Source organism: Engystomops pustulosus, chromosome 8, assembly GCF_040894005.1.
Source record: "Engystomops pustulosus chromosome 8, aEngPut4.maternal, whole genome shotgun sequence".
Classification (NCBI taxonomy): domain Eukaryota; kingdom Metazoa; phylum Chordata; class Amphibia; order Anura; family Leptodactylidae; genus Engystomops; species Engystomops pustulosus.
Window position 1 is genome coordinate 80,986,576 of NC_092418.1, and position 27,054 is coordinate 81,013,629.

At 42.4% G+C, this 27,054-nt stretch overlaps 1 protein-coding gene across 2 annotated transcripts in view; it reads left to right on the forward strand.

Annotated features, from left to right (window-relative positions):
* IQCA1 (IQ motif containing with AAA domain 1) overlaps positions 1-27,054 on the forward strand; it is a 160,070-nt gene that overhangs the window by 65,155 nt on the left and 67,861 nt on the right. For both annotated transcript variants that reach the window (XM_072121456.1, XM_072121455.1), the window contains exon 6: positions 15,435-15,640. In XM_072121456.1, coding sequence (XP_071977557.1) covers positions 15,435-15,640 — 206 coding nt within the window. The remainder of the gene's footprint in view (positions 1-15,434; positions 15,641-27,054) is intronic.

Consider the following 27,054-nt stretch of genomic DNA (forward strand, 5'->3'; position numbering starts at 1 on the left):
TAACTCCAGCCACAATTTTTCTGTCCTCTGTGACAATTGGATTTTAAAGATGTTGGATTGTCATAAGAACCAGGATTAACAATAAAGCTTAATTGCAGACTATGATAACTGTTACAGCTGTTTATTGTAGCCTATGGTTAAAGTGAAGTAAATTACCAACATCCAGAGGTCAGTTTGTAACTAGGGGTTGTCTGTAAGTCGGGTGTTCTTAAGTAGGAGACCGCCTGTATAATTCAGTGTGTATGGGCACCTTAAGAAGGGAGTGCAATGTCCATACTGTGGTTACATGGCTCATATCAAAAGAGTACATATGGTTCCATAATGATTTTTATCAAATATCTGATTCCCTCTTGCAAAACAATTCCAACAATGCCAATGTTTTGTCGCTCGCCTTTTTCCGTTCAGAGGGCCGTTTCCGTTCCGTTCAGAGGGCATTTCTTCTGTTCTTAAGCAACTCGTCAGAAATACTCAGCAGCAGACAAGTGGGTGCGGTATAGCACCTTCCAGCCTTTTCCTTAGAAATTAGTCCAATACATGATGCAATGGGAGGGGGGCATTTATTATCACCTTTCGAATAGGAAACTGGCAGAAATATTTTTGGCCCTTGCTGCGCCTCTTGCACCTTATTCATAAAGTGTTGGTGCCAGAAAGTCACAACTTGTTCTGTTTTGGGGGCAAAATCTGACGCTTTTATGGCGCTTTTATTTTTACGACTCGTTTTGTGTTGCAGTTTTTGGTGCACAATTAGAGCAGCTAACAGCTGGTCCAGTTCATTGTATTTCACCTTAATGAATAGGGAGACAGTTCTTAACCTTTTGGTTCCTGTGCCAAATCCCTTGCGCCACAAACTTATATTAGACTGAAAAATATAGCAGGTTTCCAGTGCCAGGTTCCCTGGGCCCAAATTGATAAATGCCTCCCCACTGTGTTATCAACTAAGCTCCACGTGCAGGATCCATATATTGACCTATCCTGGCAGTTTTCATCAGACAGTGGATGAAAAGTGTAGAGTCTATATTGTGTAAGATTTAACAGCTTTCCTGCTTTGCAGATAGAGTGTCCTGAAAGCAGAGGCAGGGAAGGGCTGGTTGAGGAGTGAAGTTGTCAGGGCTGCAAATAGAGACACAGAAAGTTGTGCAGGATCACAGTCTGAGATGGAGGTAGTGAAAGGGAATAGGCGGGAATTACTGTCACTTCTTTTCTTTGCAAGAGACTTCTGCATTAGTGATGATTCTTTCAAGTGTTGGCTTTTCCATGAGAAACAATGGCTCACTTAGCTCCACCCTGAATCAAGTTGCCCTGTCCCTTTTAACCCAAAAAATTGGGGTTAAAAGTGGAGTGGTGATGGGTTACTGGTTGCCTGAAATTTTCTCTCCCTATTTAATTACATAGAGAGCCATTCAGGAGACAGAAGAGCCAGACTGCCCATCACTATTCTGCATCCACAGAGCTGCACATACTCAAGTCTCTCGTGCCAATGACAGAGAGCAGCATCATATTGTCCCCCTCCCTTCAGAGTGAGCAGGGAGCTGCATCCCCTCCCTCCAGCAGTTTGTATCCACCTCATTTCTTGTGTAAACAATCTACACACCCATAGAGATAATCAGTATATATTGAGGATAAAAGAACTCAAATAAAAGCGCTGTGAGGGACTAAACTGAGGAAGATAGCAAAGGAACTGCTGGATATAAGACATGAAAGGAATTGGCAAAGTTGTCCTACATGAAAAAAGCAATTGAAAAGGAAATAATTATCAGATGAATGCTTTAATCTCACAACCCAAGTGCTGTAAAACTGTAACACAAAGTACAGTACTCATTTCAGAAGAAATGTATTTTAATTGGATACAAAAGTGACAGGAAACAAGATAGAGCCTTCTTTTCTCTGATCACCTTGTCCCATGTAAATTTGACAGTAAAGTAAATCCATATACTATAACTGCCCCATGCCCTCCACCTATATTACTTGCTAGTGTTGTACTTATATCATATATTGCCCCCATATTTTTCTTGTTAATAATCTTTTACCTTTCTTGAAATTCTTTACTTAAACAAACAATACTAGACAAACTGGGTGTGTGCCTTATGTGCTGTAATTGTTGATGTTTGCGGTAGGAATGTAGCGGTTTATGACTACATCATTTTTTATGTTTTGGCTTCTTCCAGTTCACCCAGAAAACAGCTACTTACATGAAATCCAGAGTATTTTACATTAATAAAATAAACCAGGTCCATGATACACGGCCAAGTTAAGGACAACAAATTTAGAATGGGTGGGGGTGTTGTGCCTCTTGTCCGGGAGATCTGCATCTTGTATATGATAATATGATGTAATGGAGAAACATATGGAAGAATTTCTGAATGAATGTGTTCCAGAATTAGGTTCAGAAAGGTTTTCAAATATATGAAACTTTCTGTCAGAGGTGGCGGAGTGCAACTTTTTGTATGGTAACTACAACATGCTTGATTGAAAGTAAATTTTCTTGTAAAATGTTCATTTTTTTCTGTGGCATATTATGGAGGGATGGATGTATAGCGTTCAACAAAAGTCACAAAATAATTGTGCAAAACAACAACACAATCTACTATAAATATAATTCCATCTTTTATATACACTTTTCAGATGTGTAATCGTATGTGATCTATACCAAATTCTCCATAAGATATTTTGAAAGAATTTGATGCAGTCTCCACTACATTGCAAATAAGTCTCAAACCATAAAAATTCTAAATTGTCCAAACAGCCAAAACACTATATAAGAATATTATTGTTATATTGTATATGACATTTCAAGGCCTTGGAGAGGGTTGAAAAACATGAATTCTTGCTTAGGAATATTTTTGATACAGACAGTCCCAAACTTAAAGAGGACCTGTCACCCATAAAAAAGGCACTAAGATCTGTTTACCAAACTCTGCAGCTCCGATAAAGCTAGCAGACATTGCGGCGCCGTACAATAGGAACCCCGGATCGCGCTCAAAGTGGTCCCGCGTATTCATGAGGGGGTGGGACTAGGAGGCAGTGACTGCCGCATGAAGACCAGTAGTCACAGCCGGCCTATGGAGTGAGGAGGGGCCGTTTGGGGAAGAAGCAGCACCTTGGACCGCCCCCTCATGAATATGCCGGACTGCTGTGAGCATGGTCCGGCGTTCCTATTGTACTGCGCAGCTTATCACTGCTAAAATTGGGGTAGTGCTAGGAGCTGCTTACTTTAGTAAGAAGCTCCAAGTGCTTTTTTTTATCAGTGACAGGTAAGGAGTTGACCTCTGGCCAATGTAACTTCTGGTGCTTCTCTTTGGATGCTGGTCTTTCACAAGAGGATTTTTTGCATAGCATTTCAAGTGTTTTGCGTGGCGTACAATTTTTCAGAAAAAACATCCTGCGTGTTCTTCACCTTAGACAGGACCAGTCCATCTGCTCCTTGTGTTTTAGGCACATTGGGCCATATCCAAAGTAATTGCAACAGCAGGCGCCATGTCTTGCCACAATTTTACTATACCACATCAACCTCACAATTTTTTTTTTTGGTTTAAAAAGTTAAATATCTAGCTGTAAAATGGCTTTTTCTTTTTTTTTCTAAGCATAAGCATTCGCACAATATCATAGAGTCAGCATAGGAGGACACTCTGTGAAGGCAGAGGCATTCCTCGGGCCCATTGTTTAGTTTAGCGTTTTTCATTGCTTGGAGTGGCTTGTTTTTTTAGTGCACTTGTTGTTTGTTTTATTATTTAGTGTTTTTTCCCCTGCTGCTCTTGAGGAGGGAAGAGGGGGCAACACAATCATTTTCCTTCAACCACTTCACCAGCTGCATGTCAGGAAGTCACTGACAAAGCAATGGCAATGAATGTTACGTGGGATTCTAACAAATAACACGTGGCTTTGGAAGTGAATCGTGGGAAGGGTCCATAGGACAGCTAGAGATCCCTTGTCTAACTCTGCAACACAAGGAGGCAGTCAGAATTAACTCCTGGCTAGGGGATATGAACCTGCTACTACAGCCTCCTAATTAGCTTCCCTCCCAGACAATGCAGCATTGTGCGTGCCAAGCAGGTGCCTCTGGCACAGGCCCATCATCATCAATGGTGAAACAGTATAGGGGCAAGAGGGGAAAAGACTCTAACGCCACAAAAAGATTTCAAGTGAAATAGAAGTCTTTACACAAAAAGAGCAGTGACATGCTGAGCGACTGAAGAACTCATTCAGCTATAATTCTGTGTGTATATATATATATATATTAAACCTACTGTATTTTAACTGATTTTATTTTGCTTTGAGTTTTCCATACATTGTTTAGAATTTAGAGCTTTAGCCTTGTTTTATAAAAAAAACATATATATTAAAAGCAAGGTAGAACTAAATACCTTACATACGGTATTTAGTTCTACCTAGCTTTTAATATTTTTTATTTTATATAAAACAAGTCTAAAGCTCTAAATTCTAAACAATGTATGGAAAACTCAAGGCAAAAGAAAATCATTTAAAATACAGTAGGTTTCTACACAGATCACGAAGACAGGACCCCCAGCTCCACCCTCTAGTGAAGATCATGATCGGTGGATGTCCCAGCAGTTGGACCCCAACAGATCCGCTTGTTAGGGGATAACCATTAAATTATATACTTGTTTGGAACAAGATAATTTAAATATTATGACATCTTATTTGTGTCCTAAAGTAAAACTCCCCCTTTAAGAACTTTTTCAGAATATATCAGAGAATTGCGATTATAATGTTATCTATATAGCCTCATTTAATATGGCATTGGTCATCAGTTGTAATTTTTAATTCTCAGCTTTCCTGGAGCTGCTGGATTCATGCTTTAATGCTTTGAAGTCTCCCATAAACTGCTTGCAGAAAAAAGGAAATCCTGTTTAACTTTAAACTCAACCTCACAGAAAAGCAGCAGTAGCATGTGGAAAATTATAGAAAAGTACTGACCTGTATTGCTGGGCCTCTAGTGCTTGAATGAGATACAACACTTACTAAACGATGCAGCAGCAGGGTGCCTGCCTCTGTCTCAAGCCAGCAGCCTTCTTTACCTACCCCTCCCTCTCCATAGACTTTATGGTCAACTTCTCGCTGATCTCATTCAGTCTTGTCTTGACACATTTAACATGAATTTAGAATGCATGAGATTTTTTTTTCTAAACAGGTAGGATCAAAAATATTCTGATGAGTGGAGAAAGAGTCATTTTATTATTTCTAAAACACACCCTACATCTTGTGTTATCTTCACTATACAATTGACTTATGCAAAGTTTTATATATACACATACTGTATTTTAGCTTTAAAAGTAAGTTTTTATCAGGGCAAAGTATTTACCGAGGCCTTGGATTCTTTCAGGTCACAAGTGGCCTTTTGTTTATAGGATGGGTCATATGTGCTTTCAAGGTGTGGCCATGAAATTTTCAGCTGGATATACATCCCCCATAGTCGTCTATGGTGCCTGGGCTTGGTACAGGGAGCACAACGTGGGCTCACTGTATCGTGCCATGGTCGCAAAAACGATAGAGCATGCTCTATCTGTGGCCTTAAGAATGGGTGTGCGGCTCTATTTTCTATGGAGAGGGGAGAGGTGAGCAGCTCTCACCTCTCCTCTTCTCCAACACACCCTACGTATGCCCGCCCGGCCTTAGCTGGCTGGGCACATGTTCGTGTAAATGCAGCCTTAATTGTATTGCAGCTTTGGTGCTTATAATACGGCACTGTATGGTTCTATACACAATGGGGCTGATTTATCAACAGTGTCTAAAAATAAACTGTGCAGATTGTGTCAGATGTTAATTTTAGGTAAATTTAGACATAATACAGTTTATTATATATTTATATCTGCTACGATCCTATCCTAGAAGTATAAAACATTAGATTTGTGGAAAGGACAGTATAATATGGATGTATTATGAATAGAGATGAGCGAGCACTAAAATGCTCGGGTACTCGTTATTCGAGACGAACTTTTCCCGATGCTCGAGTGCTCGTCTCGAATAACGAACCCCATTGAAGTCAATGGGAGACTCGAGCATTTTTCAAGGGGACCAAGGCTCTGCACAGGGAAGCTTGGCCAAACACCTGGGAACCTCAGAAAAGGATGGAAACACCACGGAAATGGACAGGAAACAGCAGGGGCAGCATGCATGGATGCCTCTGAGGCTGCTTAATCGCACCATTATGCCAAAATTATGGGCAACAGCATGGCCATGACAGAGTGACAGAATGAAGCTAGATAGCATCTAAAACATGCAATAATTGACCCTGACACTATAGGGGACGGCATGCAGAGGCAGCGGCAGCAGGCTAGAGAGTGGCATGGCGACATACCCTAAATGGACTCAGGCTTCAAACCAATGGGTGGCAGAGAGGAACCAAAGGAGGTGAGCAAGAAGCGCTCAAATAATATCGGTACATGATAAAAGTTTGCCAGTATATTTTGTGGATTACACAGCAGGGTGGCGACAAAGTTAACATGGAAGCCATGAAAACAACCCAAAATTCTGCCTGACACAGCTCGTTTGATAAGGGGACCATGTATGGAGGCAGTGAACTAGTAGTAGATTAAAGGTGCTGCAGTTAAAACTATGTTAGTTGGATCTTGGCATGGAGTTGGCGCTCCGCTGCCAGGCGAGCTTTCGCCAATCCAAGCCCCTGTCTCTAGGCTACTCCCCAAACAGCACTTCTAAGAACCTTTTGTATAAGATCAAGTGTAGTAGCGTTCTTATAAGTTTAGGATATGGCGGGTGAGGGGAATGTAAACAGATGCGCAAGAAGCGCTGAAATAATATTGGTAAATGATAAAAGTTTATTAGTATATTTTGTGGATAACACAGCTGGGTGGCGACAAAGTTAACAACTTTGATGTGGAATCCATGAAAACAACCCAAATTTCTGCCTGACACACCTCGTTTGATAAAGGGACGATGTATGGAGGCAGCTATATGGACGACTTTTGGAGGTAGCAATGGAGACAACGTGTGGAGGCTGCTATGGAGACAATTTAATTTGGATAGTGCCTGTATGTGGCAGTCCCAAAAATTTTTCAAACCAGAGGAGCAGGTAGGTGGCCCTCCAGAAAAATAGAATAGATTGAGTGCCTGTATGTGGCAGTCCCAAAAAGTTTTCAAACCAGAGGAGCAGGTAGGTGGCCCTCCAGAAAAATTGAATAGATTGAGTGCCTGTATGTGGCAGTCCCAAAAAGTTTTCAAACCAGAGGAGCAGGTAGGTGGCCCTCCAGAAAAATTGAATAGATTGAGTGCCTGTATGTGGCAGTCCCAAAAAGTTTTCAAACCAGAGGAGCAGGTAGGTGGCCCTCCAGAAAAATTGAATAGATTGAGTGCCTGTATGTGGCAGTCCCAAAAAGTTTTCAAACCAGAGGAGCAGGTAGGTGGCCCTCCAGAAAAATAGAATAGATTGAGTGCCTGTATGTGGCAGTCCCAAAAAGTTTTCAAACCAGAGGAGCAGGTAGGTGGCCCTCCAGAAAAATGGAATCGATTGAGTGCCTGTATGTGGCAGTCCCAAAAAGTTTTCAAACCAGAGGAGCAGGTAGGTGGCCCTCCAGAAAAATAGAATAGATTGAGTGCCTGTATGTGGCACTCCCAAAAATTGTTTAAAACAGAGGAACGGGTCGGTGGCCCTCCAGAAAAATTGAATAGATTGAGTGCCTGTATGTGGCACTCCCAAAAATTGTTTAAAACAGAGGACCGGGTCGGTGGCCCTCCAGAAAAATTAAATGCATAAAGTACTATAGCAAGAGCCAGTGGGCCCTGTCAAAAATAGCCAGTTTCCTCTGCTTTACTGTACAAAGAGGAGGAGAAGGAGGAAAATGAGGAGGAGGAGGAGTGGATCAATTATTCAGGTTGAGCTTCCTTCACCTGGTGGAGATTGGAAATTATGAGAAATCCAGGCTTTATTCATCTTAATAAGCGTCAGCCTGTCAGCGCTGTCAGTCGACAGGCGTGTACGCTTATCGGTGATGATGCCACCAGCTGCACTGAAAACCCGCTCGGACAAGACGCTAGCGGCAGGGCAGGCAAGAACCTCCAAGGCGTACAGCGCCAGTTCGTGCCACATGTCCAGCTTTGAAACCCAGTAGTTGTAGGGAGCTGTGTGATCATTTAGGACGATGGTATGGTCAGCTACGTACTCCCTCACCATCTTTCTGTAAAGATCAGCCCTACTCTGCCGAGACTGGGGACAGGTGACAGTGTCTTGCTGGGGTGACATAAAGCTGGCAAAAGCCTTGTAAAGCGTACCCTTGCCAGTGCTGGACAAGCTGCCTGCTCGCCTACTCTCCCTCGCTACTTGTCCCGCAGAACTACGCACTCTGCCGCTAGCGCTGTCAGAAGGGAAATACTGTTTCAGCTTGTGCACCAGGGCCTGCTGGTATTCATGCATTCTCACACTCCTTTCCTCTGCAGGGATGAGAGTGGAAAGATTTTGCTTGTACCGTGGGTCCAGGAGAGTGAACACCCAGTAATCGGTGCTGGAATAAATTCTTTGAACGCGAGGGTCACGGGATAGGCAGCCTAGCATGAAATCTGCCATATGCGCCAGAGTACCAACGCGTAAGAATTCACTCCCCTCACTGGCCTGACTGTCCATTTCCTCCTCCTCCAACTCCTCCAACTCCTCTTCTTCTGCCCATACACGCTGAACAGTAAAGGACTCAACAATGGTCCCCTCTTGTGTCTCGCCAACATTCTCCTCCTCTTCCTCCTCATCCTCCTCCACCTCCACCTCCTCCGATATGCGCTGAGAAACAGACCTAAGGGTGCTTTGGCTATCAACAAGGGAATCTTCTTCCCCCGTCTCTTGTGACGAGCGCAAAGCTTCCGACTTCATGCTGATCAGAGAGTTTTTCAACAGGCCAAGCAGCGGGATGGTGAGGCTGATGATGGCGGCATCGCCACTGACCATCTGTGTTGACTCCTCAAAGTTACTCAGCACCTGACAGATATCAGACATCCACGTCCACTCCTCATTGTAGACTTGAGGAAGCTGACTGACCTGACTACCAGTTCTGGTGGAAGTTGACATCTGGCAGTCTACAATGGCTCGGCGCTGCTGGTAAACTCTGGATAACATGGTCAGTGTTGAATTCCACCTCGTGGGCACGTCGCACAACAGTCGGTGAGCGGGCAGTTGGAGGCGGCGCTGCGCTGCCCTGAGAGTGGCAGCATCTGTGCTGGACTTCCTGAAATGCGCACAGATGCGGCGCACCTTCGTGAGCAAATCTGACAGATTGGGGTATGTCTTGAGGAAACGCTGAACTATCAGATTTAACACATGGGCCAGGCATGGCACATGTGTCAGTCTGCCGAGTTGCAGAGCCGCCACCAGGTTACGGCCGTTGTCACACACAACCATGCCTGGCTTCAGGTTCAGCGGTGCCAGCCACAGATCAGTCTGCGCCGTGATGCCCTGTAATAGCTCTTGGGCGGTGTGCCTTTTATCGCCTAGGCTCAGCAGTTTGAGCACCGCCTGCTGTCGCTTAGCAACGGCACTGCTGCTGTGCCTAGAGCTACCGACTGATGGCGCCGTGCCCACGGATGGTAGATCGGAGGAGGAGGTGGAGGAGGGGTAGGAGGAGGAGGAGGCATAGTAGGCCTGAAACACCTGGACCGAGGTAGGCCCCGCAATCCTCGGCGTCGGCAGTATATGACCAGCCCCAGGGTCAGACTCGGTCCCAGCCTCCACCAAGTTAACCCAATGTGCCGTCAGCGATTTATAGTGGCCCTGCCCGGCAGCACTCATCCACGTGTCCGTGGTCAGGTGGACCTTGTCAGAAACGGCGTTGGTCAGGGCACGGGTGATGTTGTCTGACACGTGCTGGTGCAGGGCTGGGACGGCACATCGGGAAAAGTAGTGGCGGCTGGGGACCGAATACCGAGGGGCGGCCGCCGCCATGAGGTTGCGAAAGGCCTCGGTCTCTACTAGCCTATAGGGCAGCATCTCCAGGCTAAGCAATCTGGAGATGTGCACATTAAGGGCTTGGGCGTGCGGGTGGGTTGCACTATATTTGCGTTTCCGCTCCAGCGTCTGGGGTATGGAGAGCTGAACGCTGGTGGATGCTGTGGAGGATCGTGGAGGCGACGATGGGGTTTTTGTGGCAGGGTCCTGGGCAGGGGGCTGACTATCAGCTGACACAGGGGAAGGAGCAGTGGTGTGCACGGCCGGAGGTGAACGGGCTTGTTGCCACTGAGTGGGGTGTTTAGCATTCATATGCCTGCGCATACTGGTGGTAGTTAAGCTAGTAGTGGTGGAACCCCTGCTGAGCCTGGTTTGGCAAATGTTGCACACCACAGTCCGTCGGTCATCCGGTGTTTCCTTAAAGAACCTCCAGACTTCTGAAGATCTAGCCCTCGCCGCAAGAGCCCTCGCCACGGGAGCTTCACTAGTTGACACATTTGGCGCTGATGCACCAGCTCTGGCCCTGCCTCTCCGTCTGGCCCCACCACTGCCTCTTCCAACCTGTTCTGGTCGAGGACTCTCCTCCGTCTCAGAAGCACTGTGTTCACCCGGCCTCTCAACCCAGCTTGGGTCTGTCACCTCATCATCCTCCGATCCCTCAGTCTGCTCCCCCCTCGGACTTCCTGCCCTGACAACAACTTCCCCACTGTCTGACAACCGTGTCTCCTCATCGTCGGACACCTCTTTACACACTTCCACTACGTCAAGAAGGTCATCATCACCCACAAACTGTGACTGGTGGAAAACCTGGGCATCGGAAAATTGCTCGGCAGCAACCGGACAAGTGGTTTGTGACTGTGGGAAGGGTCCAGAAAACAGTTCCTCAGAGTATGCCGGTTCAAATGCCAAATTTTCCTGGGAGGGGGCAGACTGGGGGGGAGGAGGCTGAGGTGCAGGAGCTGGAGGAGTGGCGATTTCGGTGACATGGGTGGACTGCGTGGAAGACTGACTGGTGGACAAATTGCTCGAAGCATTGTCAGCAATCCACGACATCACCTGTTCGCACTGTTCTGGCCTCAACAGTGCTCTACCACGAGTCCCAGTAACTTCAGACATGAACCTAGGGAGTGTAGCTCTGCGGCGTTCCCCTGCTCCCTCATAAGCAGGTGGTGTCTCACCCCGGCCAGGACCACGGCCTCTGACCCCTGCAGTAGTTGGACGCCCACGTCCCCGCCCTCGTCCTCTACCCCTAGCCCTCGGGTTAAACATTTTTAAAATGAGAGTTATAGCTTTAATTTTTTTTTAACTTTTTTTTGTGTTTTTTAGGTTTTTTTTGTGTTTTTGAGTTTTTAAAACCAAACAATGCTATCCTATTGCTATGGCTATTTTCTAGCCAAGTATGAAAGCACACTACTATGCCAGATGAGATGACACCGAGTTATTAAACAAAATAAACGTAAAATAAAAAAGGACAAATGGCAGACTGTGCCTAATTGAAATCCAACCCCTACTAAATTTTCCCACTTCGGTCTTTGCAATGGATATGTGCGTCACTAAGCGCAAAACACAGCGGTCGCAAGTCTCACTACAAATTGCTGACAATTGGCTAGTAGATGCACTGCAGCAAGTACAGCCACCAGCAGATCAACCAGAAATCAAATATATAACGCTACTGTAGGCGTAAGCCGTTTGGATTCTCCTATGGCTATTTTCTAGCCAAGTATGAAAGCACACTGCTATGCCAGATGAGATGACGCTGAGTTATTAAACAAAATAAACGTAAAATAAAAAAGGACAAATGGCAGACTGTGCCTAATTGAAATCCAACCCCTACTAAATTTTCCCACTTCGGTCTTTGCAATGGATATGTGCGTCACTAAGCGCAAAACACAGCGGTCGCAAGTCTCACTACAAATTGCTGACAATTGGCTAGTAGATGCACTGCAGCAAGTACAGCCAGCAGCAGATCAACCAGAAATCAAATATATAACGCTACTGTAGGCGTAAGCCGTTTGGATTCTCCTATGGCTATTTTCTAGCCAAGTATGAAAGCACACTACTATGCCAGATGAGATGACGCTGAGTTATTAAACAAAATAAACGTAAAATAAAAAAGGACAAATGGCAGACTGTGCCTAATTGAAATCCAACCCCTACTAAATTTTCCCACTTCGGTCTTTGCAATGGATATGTGCGTCACTAAGCGCAAAACACAGCGGTCGCAAGTCTCACTACAAATTGCTCACAATTGGCTAGTAGATGCACTGCAGCAAGTACAGCCACCAGCAGATCAACCAGAAATCAAATATATAACGCTACTGTAGGCGTAAGCCGTTTGGATTCTCCTATGGCTATTTTCTAGCCAAGTATGAAAGCACACTACTATGCCAGATGAGATGACACTGAGTTATTAAACAAAATAAACGTAAAATAAAAAAGGAAAAATGGCAGACTGTGCCTAATTGAAATCCAACCCCTACTAAATTTTCCCACTTTGGTGTTTGAGGTGGATATGTGTGCCACTAAGAGCTAAACACAACGGTAGCAAGTCCCCCTTCTAATTCCTCACAAAATGATACTAGATGCAAATAAAAAAAAAAAAAAGTAGAACGTTATTGTAGCCCTAAGAAGGGCTGTTGGGTTCTTGGAGAATCACTCCTGCCTAACAGTAAGCTAATAGAACACCCTAACGCTTTCCCTGACCAGCAGCAGCTCTCTCCCTAGCGGCATCCAGACACAGAATGATCCGAGCAGCGCGGGCAGCGGCTAGTCTATCCCAGGGTCACCTGATCTGGCCAGCCAACCACTGCTATCGACGTGTAAGGGTACCACGTCATGCTGGGTGAAGTGCAGAGTCTCCTGGCTTGTGATTGGCTCTGTTTCTGGCCGCCAAAAAGCAAAACGGCGGGAGCTGCCATTTTCTCGAGCGGGCGAAGTATTCGTCCGAGCAACGAGCAGTTTCGAGTACGCTAATGCTCGAACGAGCATCAAGCTCGGACGAGCATGTTCGCTCATCTCTAATTATGAACATCTAAATGAGCCCTCAGACATAGAAACGAGTATACACAAGGTGGCATTAACATGACATGAATTAAAAAATGAGGTCCTTAAATAATCATGACTAGGATCATGACTAAGACGCTGCCTCGTCGAAATGCGTAGATCACTTTGTTGTCCATTTTTACCATGTGTGTTCAAAATAAAGAAGGATTTTAATGGATTGAGCGTGTGGATGAATTGTAAGTGCTGCCAAATCGTGTTTTGAACTTACTTTGATCAGAAGGCCGAGGATCTGAGCAGCGTGCATCATCCACACACCATTACCTATTTGGAAGAGGAAAAACGTGATTGGGTGAGCGGACAGTTTTTCATTTTTTTTGCTACCATGTCCTTAAATAATGACATGGAAAAAATTTGATGACATTTTGTGACATTTCACAGAATAATCGCCAGTCACATTATTTGAATTGTTGTCCTTATCCCACTTGTGCTGCAATCCAGTTTTTTCCAAATGCCACTCGCTGTCCCAGAAGAACTACAAAAGCTTTACTCAGATTTGACCCTTGAGAGCATTTTAGTAAGTTTGTAAACTCCCCTGATCTCTGTTGCTAAAGATCACAATTACATTCTCCTATGAGAGTCACACAATATAAAGCTGTGTCTCACAAGTGCAGCACTGAATCACCCATTGTCACCGCTATCGGAAAGTCGTAGCCCCCTACTCCGGGCCATTCTCGTGTTTCATGCTGCGGATACACATTACACTGTGTTCTCTGTGTTACCTAAGAGAATGATTAGCCATCCCACAAATGCTGAGATGGGAGATTTCTTACAGAATCTATACAATATTATACTAAGTTCTATGTTGAAACCACAGTCTTCCATTGAAACAAATATTACATAATGGGGCACATTTACCGTATTTTTCGGACTATAAGGCACACAAAAAATCCTTTGATTTTCCCAGGTGTGCCTTATAGTCCAGTGCGCCTTATATACGAACCGTACTTACAGACAACAGCTGCCTTGAACTGTGCACAGGTCTGCCACCTGCTGGTCATTCATCCTTATAATGAGATGCGCCTTTAAATCTGGTGCAGCTTATATATGAACCTAGACGTGTGCCCAATATCCTGCATGTGTCGCTTCCCCGCTCAGGTCCGCCGGAGTTCACCTTCTTCTTCCTGGTGCATGTAAGTGCTTGATCTTGCGACACAATTTGAAAGTTTAATCCTGCACTCAGTCCGAATAAGTCGGATCGTCGACAGCCCGCCCCCCGATTTCTGTCGCATGAAAGCCAGTGCAGCTACGACAAAATCCGATCGCGTGCAACACAATCCCCTGTTAAATATCTGTCACAGCCTTGCAAAACCCAAAAACATCGTAAAGTCAAGTGAAAATGAGGCTGCAGAGCCTTAGTAAATAAATCTCAATGAGATTCACATAGGTTTTTCCAAAAGGAACCTTTGCAGGTGGTTAAAAGAGAAAAAAATGATTCTTTTAAAAAAATATGTATTGAAATGCCACATTCTAAGGGTAAATATTTATATTTACTTTACATTTTCTCCGAAACTTTAAACTTTTTATTTTTGGGGCACAAATTGGACTTGATACATTTAAATGCCATATTATGCATTTTAGTATGAAATTTAGCTGATCATTTAGCTTCTGTCACTACAGGAGGATCAAACTGAATGTTGATTGTATTTTTTTTGTCTATTCTAATGAAATGAAAATAAATCTTGATTTGTGGTGCTAATTGTATGAATAATTTATTAATCTTATGAGAAGTATTACAGTTATTTTCATTCATTATTTACATTGTAAAATGATAAGGCGGGTTGAAGAGGTCTTTTTCATTCCGAGAAATATGAAACAGTTTTCGCATGTTATTCCCAGTCTGAACTTTACAAGGACATCAACTCATAGTTATGGTGGTGTTGGAATCACTTACTGAGGGTGGCTGTCTGGATTTCTGTTAATTTCGGGAAAAGACAGGCAACAAATCGTCCCTATATCATGGAAACACCAATGCCGTCTGAAACTGTTTAAAAACCACCACATATCTGTTGAGTACTACTTATAGTGTTGAATCATTTAAAGGGACTTTACTACACCAGTTTCTCCACCACAAAACTACCAGTTTTTCCACCACTAAACTACCAGCACCCTAAGGTTATGAAATGTCCTTTCTAGCATTTAAAATTCACCCATTCACCTTTAAAGAAAATATAACTTCCAGCCACATGAAATAAGGTGAAATGAGTCACATTTTTCTTGAGATGAGTCACTTTTAGAGGCTAAGCTCGTAGCCTTACTACAGGTGCCTATACCATGAGCTCTTTATAACTTAAAACCATGGTTCTAGTGTCATTGTAAAGAGAATCTCATCAGGTTTGGGGTTCTGTGAGATACACAACTAGCGAAACAGGCAGGGGAAGACATAGTTGGGGGTACAATCTCTGGTTCTGATATCTTTTGAAAGATAACATCCACTAATTTAACCAATGAAATCATCCTTCTGTATTTCCAGGAGCCACCGACAAACTTCAACAAAATGAGCATGGCAGAGACAATTGCCATAAAAACAGAAGCCCTCCGGTCTGAGTTACAGGAGCAGTATGAGGCTGATTTCCAGAATGCCTTGGTACAGATAAAGGACTCTATACGAGAGACAGAGGGATTGGACATTAAGGAAACACTTCAAGACCAGATACGACAATGGTTCATAGAATGCAGGTAACAAAGAATCCTGAGTACATTGTCTTCACACATAATGTTCTTCACATACTATTGTGAAGAACACCGTTCGGCGTGCGTGTCTTCTGATAAGTTAGCAGATGTTCCAAACATCTGCAATGTGTTCTTCACTGTTCTTTCTGTGCTCGGGCTGGGCTGTGATCAAGGTCGGACTGTTGGTCCTGCTCCAGCCCGCTCCGCTCGAGCCTCCACTTCAGCCTCTGCTCCTGCATGCCTGATCCAGCCTCCGTTCCGTGATGCCTGCTCCGTTTCGCTCCAGCCCTCGGCGCTTGTGTCTTCGGCTAAGTTAGCAGATGTTCGGAACATCTGCAATGTGTTCTTAACTGTGTTCTTTCACTGTGTTCTTCACTTAAATGATCCTGCGTTCACTGTGTTCATTGTGTTCACAGTTTTCATTGTATTCTTCACTGACTTTTCTTAATTAAATGCTCGATCTCGAGCAGGGGAAATACTCGTGCAAGCAACGAGCCGTTCCGAGTATGCTAATACTCAAACGAGCATCAAGTTCGGATGAGTATACACGCTCATCTCTAAATAAGAAATTAACATGGTCAAATGAAACACTAGGAATAATTGCCCTGCTCGTAAGAGCTTACAATCTATTAAATTATAGACAGTTTACAAATATATCAGGTTACCTGAAGGTAGATTATTACAACTCACCACCCCGTCCCCGACAGCAGCTTGTAAATTAGCAGCACTGGGCTCTGGGAACCGCCCAGTAGCATTTGAATTTCATTAGCCTAATTTTAAAAGTTGATTTTAGAATGAAGGAGGCCATGGATAACAAATATTAGAAGCTTACTTTTCATGGTGTCTGGATCTATGAGTAAGTGTCCCTGGTTTATCATGCTGGATTCTGATGATAGATTTCCTTTTAAGCGTATGTCTTCTTTTGTACTGTTCCATTTAAGTTTCCTTGAAAAAAGTTTCCTTCTTATATTTTCATGCAGTTCCTGGAGTAGTAGAGCTAACTCTGCTGTCCTGTTCACTAAGGCGCTTAGCCGGCATTGTGTGTCTATGACAGATTATAATCAAAAATGTTTTTGTGATGAAAGTTAGAATAAATACTATTAATGACAGAAGAAAACAAACCAGTTAAAGCTGCGCCTGAGAAAACCAACTATACGTCTACACTATAGAGTGGCCCACACACTAAGACAAAACCACTTATATACATATCTGGTGTCCCTATAAATTTGAGAAGTACAAGTTGTGGTATGTTTAATTGGGGGAATTTATTGCCAAATATGGAAATTTTTGTTATCTTAGACCACATTTGAGTCTGATTCCAGATATTACCAACCCTTTATATCCTGAAATGTAACTAATGCCTGTAGTTGAGGTTCATATAACACGTGTAAAAGAATTTTATGGAACGAAATAAAATGGAACAATTTAAGCATATAATTTCCTGCATTTATTACATGTTTTGTGAAAACAGATACAGTTAAACATTTTAAGATAATACTGAGGACATTTTATTTTATGTGCTTTGACCAGGAAAACTGTTGGACCAACACTTGTTTGGCCAATCCCCTTAAAGTGAACCTGTCACCAGCTAAAAATGACATTCCTGGTGACAGGTTCACTTTGAGGGGAGTTGGAGGCAGTAGCCTTTAATATTCTGATTTCTAAAATGCCATTGTCAGCGTTTCAGTAGTTTATTTTACATTACTGGGGTGGAGGGGGCAGCTGCAGCCTGTGTGTGCCTGTGTCTCAGTCTCCTCTCTACCACACACATGCAGCTCCCTCACCCATCCCCACTACCTGTCATGTGCATTGAGCAGGCAGGGGAGGGAGGGGGATGGTGTAGAGGAGTAGTTGAATGCATGAGTAGACACAGGCACATACAGGCTGCAGCAATGGTCATACAAAATTAAAGTTGTTTTTGTGTTAGGATGCCCTATTTATCTTAGCAGGACAGATATGCTTGTTTGATTTGCAGCTTTTTTTTCCACTTTTAAAGTTGCAGTAAAAATTTTAGATTTTTAAATACAGTTTTATATTTCCGAAATTTCTGTGAACACATAGTATAATATTAAAGGCGAGAATCTTCTGTTTAATATGACACCAGACTTGTGTTTCTAGGTGCCATGGTTCAGCTGACAGCAAAATATAGGAGGAGCTGCAGAAAAGACTTAGGTTACAGTATGCAGTACATGCACCCTCTGCATCTGTAGCTTAACCTGGGAAAGGAGATGGGATGACGCGGTACAGTTTCATAACATATTTTAGTAAAACTTTATTCAGTTTTACTACTTATTGAAAAACTCAAATCGGAAAAATTCCAAAAAACCTTATTTTTTCTAATTTGTAGTCTAATTTTAGAAAGAAAAATAATAGAAAAATATTATGTACCATATTATAGCAGGAAAACTGTCGCTCATAAACATAAGGCATACAACAACAACATTACCATTACAGCACAGCCCCCAGTAGTATACAGCACAGCCCCCAGTAGTATACAGCACAGCCCCCAGTAGTATACAGCACTGCCCCCAGTAGTATACAGCACAGCCCCCAGTAGTATACAGCACTGCCCCCAGTAGTATACAGCACAGCCCCCAGTAGTATACAGCACAGCCCCCAGTAGTATACAGCACAGCCTCCAGTAGTATACAGCACTGCCCCCAGTAGTATACAGCACTGCCCCCAGTAGTATACAGCACTGCCCAGCATTAAAAAAAATAAATAAACTTATATACTCACCCTCCGGTGGCCCCGATGTGCTCCCCTGATGTCCGCGCCGTCTTCTTTCTTCTGCTGGGCGCCGCCATTGATCTTCCCCGGCAGGCGCCTAGTATGACGCGCCGCTGCTGACGTCATACTAGGCGCCGACCCGGGGAAAGACATGGCGGCGCCCAGCAGAAGAAAGAAGACGGCGCGGAAGACTGAACACAGCACAGCGCGGCCAACGGAGGGTGAGTATGCGCCCCGATGTCTTTTTGAGGCTGCCGGCAGCTTTTTGAGGCTCCCGGCAGCCATCGCAGTGCAAACACCCGCGATCGGTGCTAGCACCGATCGCGGGTGTTACCGGTAAGCCTTTGCTGCAATATGCAGCAAAGACTTACCGGCTATGGGGAGGGCTCAGCCCGTGAGCCCTCTCCATGCACCGGGACCGCCGCTGTATAAGACGATTACTGGCGTATAAGACGACCCCCCCGTCTTATACGCCGGTATATACGGTAATATAAAATATTATGTAATATGTTCTTAAAGGGGTTGTCCGAGACTGTCTAAAAAACAATGGTGCCTGGGAAGTGGCTGCTTAAAAACATAAACATTTACTTACCTCCTGGTGCCCTCTCGGGGTCCCGTGATGCCATTGCTTTTGGCCGGCCGAGGTGGCCAGCCACACCCACCCGTCAATCATTATACATCGCTGGGAATGGCCGACCAGAAGCTGGGCCGACCAGAAGCTGGGCTCAGCACGGACCGGAGCGATGGCATCGCGGGACATCTGGAGGGAGCTGGGAGGTAAGTAAATGTTTATTTTTTTAAGCAACCCTCTCCCGGCCACCATTTATTTTTTTAGACTGTCTCAGACAAAAACCTTTATAAAAATATCCTATTAAGTTAAAGTCAGTTAAAGTAAAAAGTAAAAATTGTTATGATATGTAAAGCTTTTGCAAAGATATTGTAATTTAAAGAAGCGGATAACAAAACTGCGAAAAATTGACCTGGACATTCAGGCATCAATGACCCTCGGTCACAAAGGGGTTGAAAAAAAATACATTTAACAAAGCAGAAAAAACTTATGCTAAATGAGCAAACAACAAAGTGATCTCGCTATGATTAATGACCCCCATTGATTATTATGTACTGTAAACTGTTTTTAGAACCTTCCAGCTCTGAGCAATCCTTCCAGAGGATATGTAGATTCTATATGTGCAATCTCTGTCTGTCTGTGCAGTAACTTCCAGCTGAGGGTGCATGTATTATAAACGATTTCTGCATAGGTAAAGCCTCTGCTACCAGCTAAACACCTACAGATAGCTAATTAGAGTAATGTATAGAATTGCTTAGTGCAGAGTTAGGCAAAAGTTTTTATACTTTACAGTTGTACTTACATTTTTGCCAGAATACACTAAAGTGTAAAAGTCATACAAGCACAATACAAGGCAGACTAACCAGAATTCTGCAGATTTTCCTAGTTTTTCTTCTCCATTGCCTGCATAAAGGATAAAGCACAATGCACTGGTAACAACCCCTTTAAGATCACATTACCTTTAGTGAACTTAGCTCAGTTTAGCTTAGTTGAACCATGGGAAGAACATTGTCACTGCAGGCACAATATTGACACTGAAATGTGTACATATCATGACACACTGAAAGTGGTCCAATACAACATACAATAGTTGTATAAATTCTGCATCACAAAGCAGAACTTCCAGGTTATTTCTTACATTTACAGACCAAATCATGAAATTGCTGAAAGGAGAAAAGGAGACGTAAAGAATTAGGATCTGTTGACCTTACTGTTCATCTGTTTTCTAGATTTTTTTACCACTAAAAACTATATTTTTAATACTTCAGTACAAACTATATTTGAAGTTCTGTGTAATATTGAACAATCACGGGATCATATTTTTTTAAACTTTTTTGCTTTTTTATATTCTAGGAGATTGTAGAGGGAGGACCCTCTTTAGATATTTCTTTAATAAAATTAGCAGTTTCCAAAGACAAAGTAAGAAAACATACAATGAAACACTCAATGTTCTTCTCCTACATTCCAGCGCTTTTCATTTAGATATGAGATAGGTCTGTGTTTCTGTTCAGATAATTATTTTGGATGCCTGGCAGATAAGGGGCGGAGGGGAGTTTTGATATTCCAGGTGAAATAATGAAGGGTACCAGCAGTCTCTTGACATTTGGCCTTCTTCGTGTTTATCTACTCCAGCACCCACCATAGTACAATTAGTATCTGAATGCATACTAAGTTACAGACGTGAATATACAATATTGATGTCTGTTAGGCGTCTTGTTATTCCCAACACTAAGGAGCTCATCTTCTTTATTTTCCTTTTCGGCGCAGGCCAGGTCATAAGTCGCTCTTCTAGACATACAGTAGTAGGTAATCAAAACATCTCACGCTAACACAGGGACAGTCTCATCATTATTATAGCCTATTAAGTAACCTTACTGAATCACTAGAGATTCAACTGGAAATATGAGGAGGCATAAACCTCCTGACATTCAAGACTAGAAGTGATTTAGCCGGCCATAAAAAGTATACATTACTATATAGAGGCATATATACCTGTCAGGGATTCAAGTCTGAAGCCATATCTAGCATCATAATAGTTATTGGTACAATGCCTCCTCTCATTGGCTGCCATGTAGCATTAACATAATATTTTTAACGCTCATAAGACACCATAAAAAAAACCTTTGTAAAATAAGTCTCAACGTAAACTTTTCACCACCTCCGCTAACTTCAACTCTTAGTATAGTGATGGCGAGTGCCAAAACTACAGGCATTGAAGAAGGAGATATTCAGATTATTATTGTAGCTTCCCTCTAAGGTCCCCTTAAAAAGATGAATCACAAGCCCGGAGAAGGGGCTACAATGATAATCCAACTCTGTCCACACCTACTTGCTCCTCTTAAGTCCTTAATGGTGACCTTTGTGCTGGTTGATAACCTAGGTGCCCACAGGGAGGGCTCCGAGTGCCACATCTGGCACCCTTGCCATAGATTTGCCACCACTGTCTTAGTAGATGCTGAACCATTGATTCCTGTTACGTTGGATTTAACTCCCCAGCTCTTACCATTTCTGGGTTGCCTGCACTTGCACCTAATATTCTAATAACAAATGAAGGATCCAATGAAGTGTAAATGGTTTATTTACCAGGAGTGAGAGATATACAACATTTCAGCCCCTCCATGGAACCATTTCCACTTTATACTTCATTGGAGTGCTGCTTCCTTGGGTCCTTCATTTGTGACTTACACGCACCTTGACGTTAGGTTTGAATGTCTATTGAATGTTGTAAACAATTGGAGTTTGTCACAAACTATTATGTTGTTTGGTATAAATTGTTACAGAACAGACATACAATACAGCAAGCATGGGCCTTAGTCTGTATGAAAATAGTTGGCCCTCCACAAGTCTAACCATTTTAATGCTTTGACGTGTACTTCTTACATACCACACCAGAAGGAAACTTCTTGCTGAAGGGATGGTTCAGTTTAAGTTAAGTTCTGCAATTTAAGGACCTTTGGAAGACTGTCAAGGGCTCTATAAGGGCTCTTGTATGTGTGGCAAAGACCCAGCACACATAAATAAATCTTTCAGGGCTTGGGGTCCCTCTCTTCATTATATGACAGTACAAACTTGGGGGGAAAACCTTGGGCCCTGCTCTGCCTCCCAAATTGCCCATACAATTATAATTCACTACTGAAAGACAGTGGGGGAAATTTTCCCCTCCCGGCGCTCAAGAATATGCATCTACTAAGAGGATCTTAGTAGAACGGGTGCAATCTATGCCATTTTGGACCTAAGACCTGGTGGAGATTTCTGCAAAATTTTCTGCTGTTTTTCAGAGTTTACATACCTGCTCACCCACTTTGCTCCCCACCCAGACATGCCCAAAGTGGCATGAAATCTGAAAACTGCAACAGATGGGGAGGTTTTCATGCCTTCACCAATTTTGTACCAGAGAAGGCAAAATAAATTTCCCCAGTGTCTACTTATAATGGGAAATATATGTGTGTTTACTGGAATGAAGGTTCACCTGAATAGTGGTCCATGGTCAGCCCTGCTTTCCTCCCTCCCTTGATCTTTCTTTTCCCTCCTGCAAGCGCTAAAATCTCAAGTTCTTTATGAAGGGGGATAAATGGAGACTAATGGGAGGAGGAGAGTAGCAGGGGGTTGTGGCGTATAACACCATGAGAAAGTATAGTATTTTGGGGGGCCCAAAACAAAGATAACATTTTGCTTTGGGCCCCCAAAGTGCCTATGCTGAAGTGGGAATTAGAAGACTTGAACAAAAACAATGTTTCAGATATTTGCTTCTGAAAATATCAGAGTTATTTTAAGACCACAGGCGACATCACACTCCTCTCTGCACAGAGACAAGGAATATGATAAAACTGCTGCTCACAGCTCAGTGCAGTAAAGTGTAGGCAAGACATGTTACCCCTAAATATGTAAAAAAAAATATGGAGTAAAACAAAAAAAACAGCATTGATTTTAAATGCAATAGTTTTACATATTAAAAAAATTGTTATATATTGTCTAAAGTTTCTAATTTACTTGAAAAATGAGGTTCTTAAAGGGAATTGTCTCAATACAGAATGGATGTTATAGAGTGGAAGGAGAGAAGATTGTACATGCAGCATGTTATAGAGCAAGAGGGAGCTGGAAAGATACATAGTGTCCTATCTGCAGGCAGCACGTTATAGAGCAGAAGGAGCTAAGCAGACTATATAAAATGTTTAACAAATACCAAGATATTTTTTAACAAAAATCCAGATACATCTGACCATCATATGTAAGAGCCCACCATGACAAGCATAAATACCTATAAATAGAATATCATAGTAGAATAAAAAAAAACCTCCAATGCAATGCAATCCAGGGGTTCTGTAGTGGTGTGGTGATCTCTGGGTCCTCGGTCCAAATTGCAGCCTGGTCGGTATTTGTTTATGAATTGAATGTATGCACTAGCGCTGTCACTTTATATGGTTAGCATGCCGGCTGTTTGATCATAATATATTTCAATGTATATTGTATACTTTATTCGTTGTATGCAGGACCATTTTCCACACCACTTTCATGTTTTTTTTGTTTCTAATGGGTGTTTTTAAGTTCTAGTGACTATGATTGTAGTTTATATGAACTAATATAATTTTTTTGGATTGCAATGGGCGTTTTTTATTCTTCTATAATATTCTGCATAGTCTATTTATAGGTATTTATGTATATAATGTTGTATATGCAATCCACACAGAGAAGGTGAGCAGATTCTATTTCTCTTTTATTCCATTTATACATTTGTATACATTTACACTTCCTTAGACACTGTCCGTTCAGTGGTAATAGTCAAAGGACACACGATTCTGGCAAGAGGAATTTCATTTTCATTCTATATATTCAAGGGGAAAAACAGAGAAACAGCACATGACAAAGCTAAGAAAAAAAATCCCAAGAATCTCTACAACAGCGATGTCAGAAGAGGTCTACTTTCACTACCATGTACATACATACATATATATATATATATATATATATATATATATATAGTGTATATTAGACTACTATATAGTGCGTATATTAGACTATTATATCTTGCGTATATTAGACTATTATATAATGCCTATATTAGACTATTATATAATGCGTATATTAGACTATTATATAGTGTGTATATTAGACTATTATATAGTGTGTATATTAGGCTATTATATAGTGTGTATATTAGACTATTATATAGTGTGTATATTAGACTATTTTGTGGCTAGTTTTATTTCGTTTTATTTCGGCCATCTTAAAAATCCCATTTGTATATTTTTGTATTACACAGCAGGCAGCACCAGAGTCGTTCTATCCAGCACTGGTGGATTATTCCATAGAGCTTCTCACATTTAGTTTCCGAACATACAGACTTGTGAACTAAGCTGGTCTATGCTGTGTAACATCTTGATGTCATCAACAATCAACCAAAAATAATATAGAGTACCTTACCATTTCTGTGAAGAATGGGTTAAGCTTTTTGTGGCTGTTGGGTGGAGATTTTAGGAAAATATGTTCCTATTTTCCATTAATCTATGTTTGGCTTGCATTCCTGAGACATACTCTTCTGATTTACAGCTCCCCATGCACCGGTCTGGTGGGGGGTCATCATGCTCTTCCTATAAAATGCAGGTATTTTCTTCCTGTATTATTTAAAGAAAAATTGCCACTTAGGCCAGATTCACCCTGACAGTGATCAGCCCATTATGACGGACCATAAAAAGTGTAGTGTCACTGACTGACCACACTGCTGGGGATGGATCTCCGTGCAGCATAAGGATATATGATTCACGGAGTTTCTGCTTCCATAGATCTGAAATTGTAACGATTACAGAGTCTAACTTATCAGTTTGGGCGCACGGTGCTTATTATATACTCTTGCGACTGATAATGTAAGCACTGCTACTATATTATTAGTATATCTACATTGTAAAGACATAGGTACAACCGAATGAGTGTGACCAGCTTGAAAGCCCTGACTCTGTGTCATGTGTGACCGCAGGGGCTGCATATAGCTAACGTCGTCCATGCCAATCCAAAAGAAGACAATGAACGTGGTTTTTGGTCTCTATAATGTTGCATTTTAAAAAAAAGTTGGAAGTATGTGCAAGAACAGGCTCATCGGAGCTAAATGAGGCATGGAGCACTGTGCTCTGCTGTCATAAATAACCCTCTGTCTCTACATCTCAGGTCATGTATGGGTTTTATGGAGATCAACTGATTTGTCACAGGGTTTGTAGCGTTTGTGGTAGAGTAATTTTTTTTTTTTTTTTTAAACTATGAATAATGAAATAATAATTTAGTGTTTAGCAAATTAGGGATTTGCGTAAAGTTCCAGATATTTATTACTCCAACATACTTTTGAATATAGAAGGCCACCCCACCCAAGTGGGGATCAGACCCTGACTTCCCAATATCACGTATACACATAAAATCAATGGGTAAAGTACTCTGAGAGTAAATCTACTTGTAATATACATTCAGCTGAGTTTCCCCAAACTCTTCCACTTGCTGCAACCAAAAGCAATAGCTCAAACTTACCAGTGCTCTGGGTTAGCACTGGGGTTGGTCCTAACTTTTCAGTGATTATAGTGCTATGGGTTAACTTGCAATACATCAGCATACTTCATAGATATGGGTGTCAATATGGCAATGCTGCAGTAGCATAGAGATCTTATATGAAGAACACTGGTTACATCACTTGTTATTACAGTAATTCTTTTCCATTCAATTCCTCCCATCATCTTTTTTTTTTTTTGCACATCGGTTAACAAGACAAAATAAAATGTATCACAAAGGCCTGGCCATAACATCAGCTCCCCATTGTGTTACAGGGAGTTACATGCCCCAGCTGCGCACTGTCTAAATGTATTCGTAGATTTCTGGAATGAGGGAGATTTAGGGTTAGTGCATGAAGTGAATTCTATGAACCCTCACAAGTCAGCCAAGACTTTTATACATAGGTACTGAAGCAAAAGAAAACACAAAGCCTGGGACAAAAGAAGCAGAATTCCTCACATGTTTCTATAAGCGGAAAGGGCTAATGAATGAATAATGCATGTCCCGACTGGGGAGTGAAAAAAACTAATGAGTGAGTGAGGCTAGCACACAGCCTGCCCTTCTAATGAGTGAGCGCTGAGAACACGCGGCCCCGTTCCTCAGAATGACGCGCCACTCAAATCTGTTTACTTAATTCTCATCCAGGAATATTTACCATGAGGAATTCAAGATGAAGTACTTTACGTCTGGGGAGACAATCAGCCAAAGGTTTAATTAATGTCTGGTCCTGCCCCAGTTACTAAGGTTAATTAAAGCATGTCTAGGATACCCTCATCAACACATCCCTCATGTCTCATGGCCAAGTTGTATGTCTTTAGTAGAAGCTTTAGTGGAGAAATTGTCTCATTGATAGGTAATGTCTCTCAGTGGATGGAAGTATTTTCCACATTGAAAGGTAATATAACATTCCATGACACTAGTAAGTACTGTATCCCAAGCCATGTGCAGCCAAGTGGAGATCTTCTAGCTGTCTCCAAGCTCCTCCAACACATAAGCAATTAACAAAAGCGGCAGCGCTACTGTCGGACATCTACAGGGATAGACGCTTTCACATTACAGATTCTTCCCTTATTGCCAGTAACTACATTCGAAGGCCGCTCCACTAATTAATGGCCATTGGAATTCCCTATAAAGCAATCACACATTTTCTAAAGCCTTTTCTCTTCTTAAAAGTGTCCTCGTTCATTGAAGTTGTTCTTGCCGGCTAAAAGATATTTTAAACTGGTGTAAAATTCTTTATACTAGCAAGTTTTAACTAGATGAGAGCACCAGCCGTAAGGCCTAGCCGTGTGATTTTAGCAACACAATTGTTTGACTCGGCCTCATTTATTTCTATGTATCTGTTGGCTGCCGTGGCATAGTAGGTAGGAACGTCCATTGTATTTAAAGGAAATTGTCTGCGGAAATCCAGGAGAAGTTTATAAGACAGAAGGATGTAATATAAGATGTTATTTTTGCCTGAAACAAGCCCCCACGTGTTTTTGAATGTTTCCTACTATGTTAAAGGAGTTTGTTGCATTCCCAGTATCAGTGGTCTAAAATGCACTCAAGTGGGAGCTATATTATTTCATTTTTTTACTCTTTAAACCTGTAT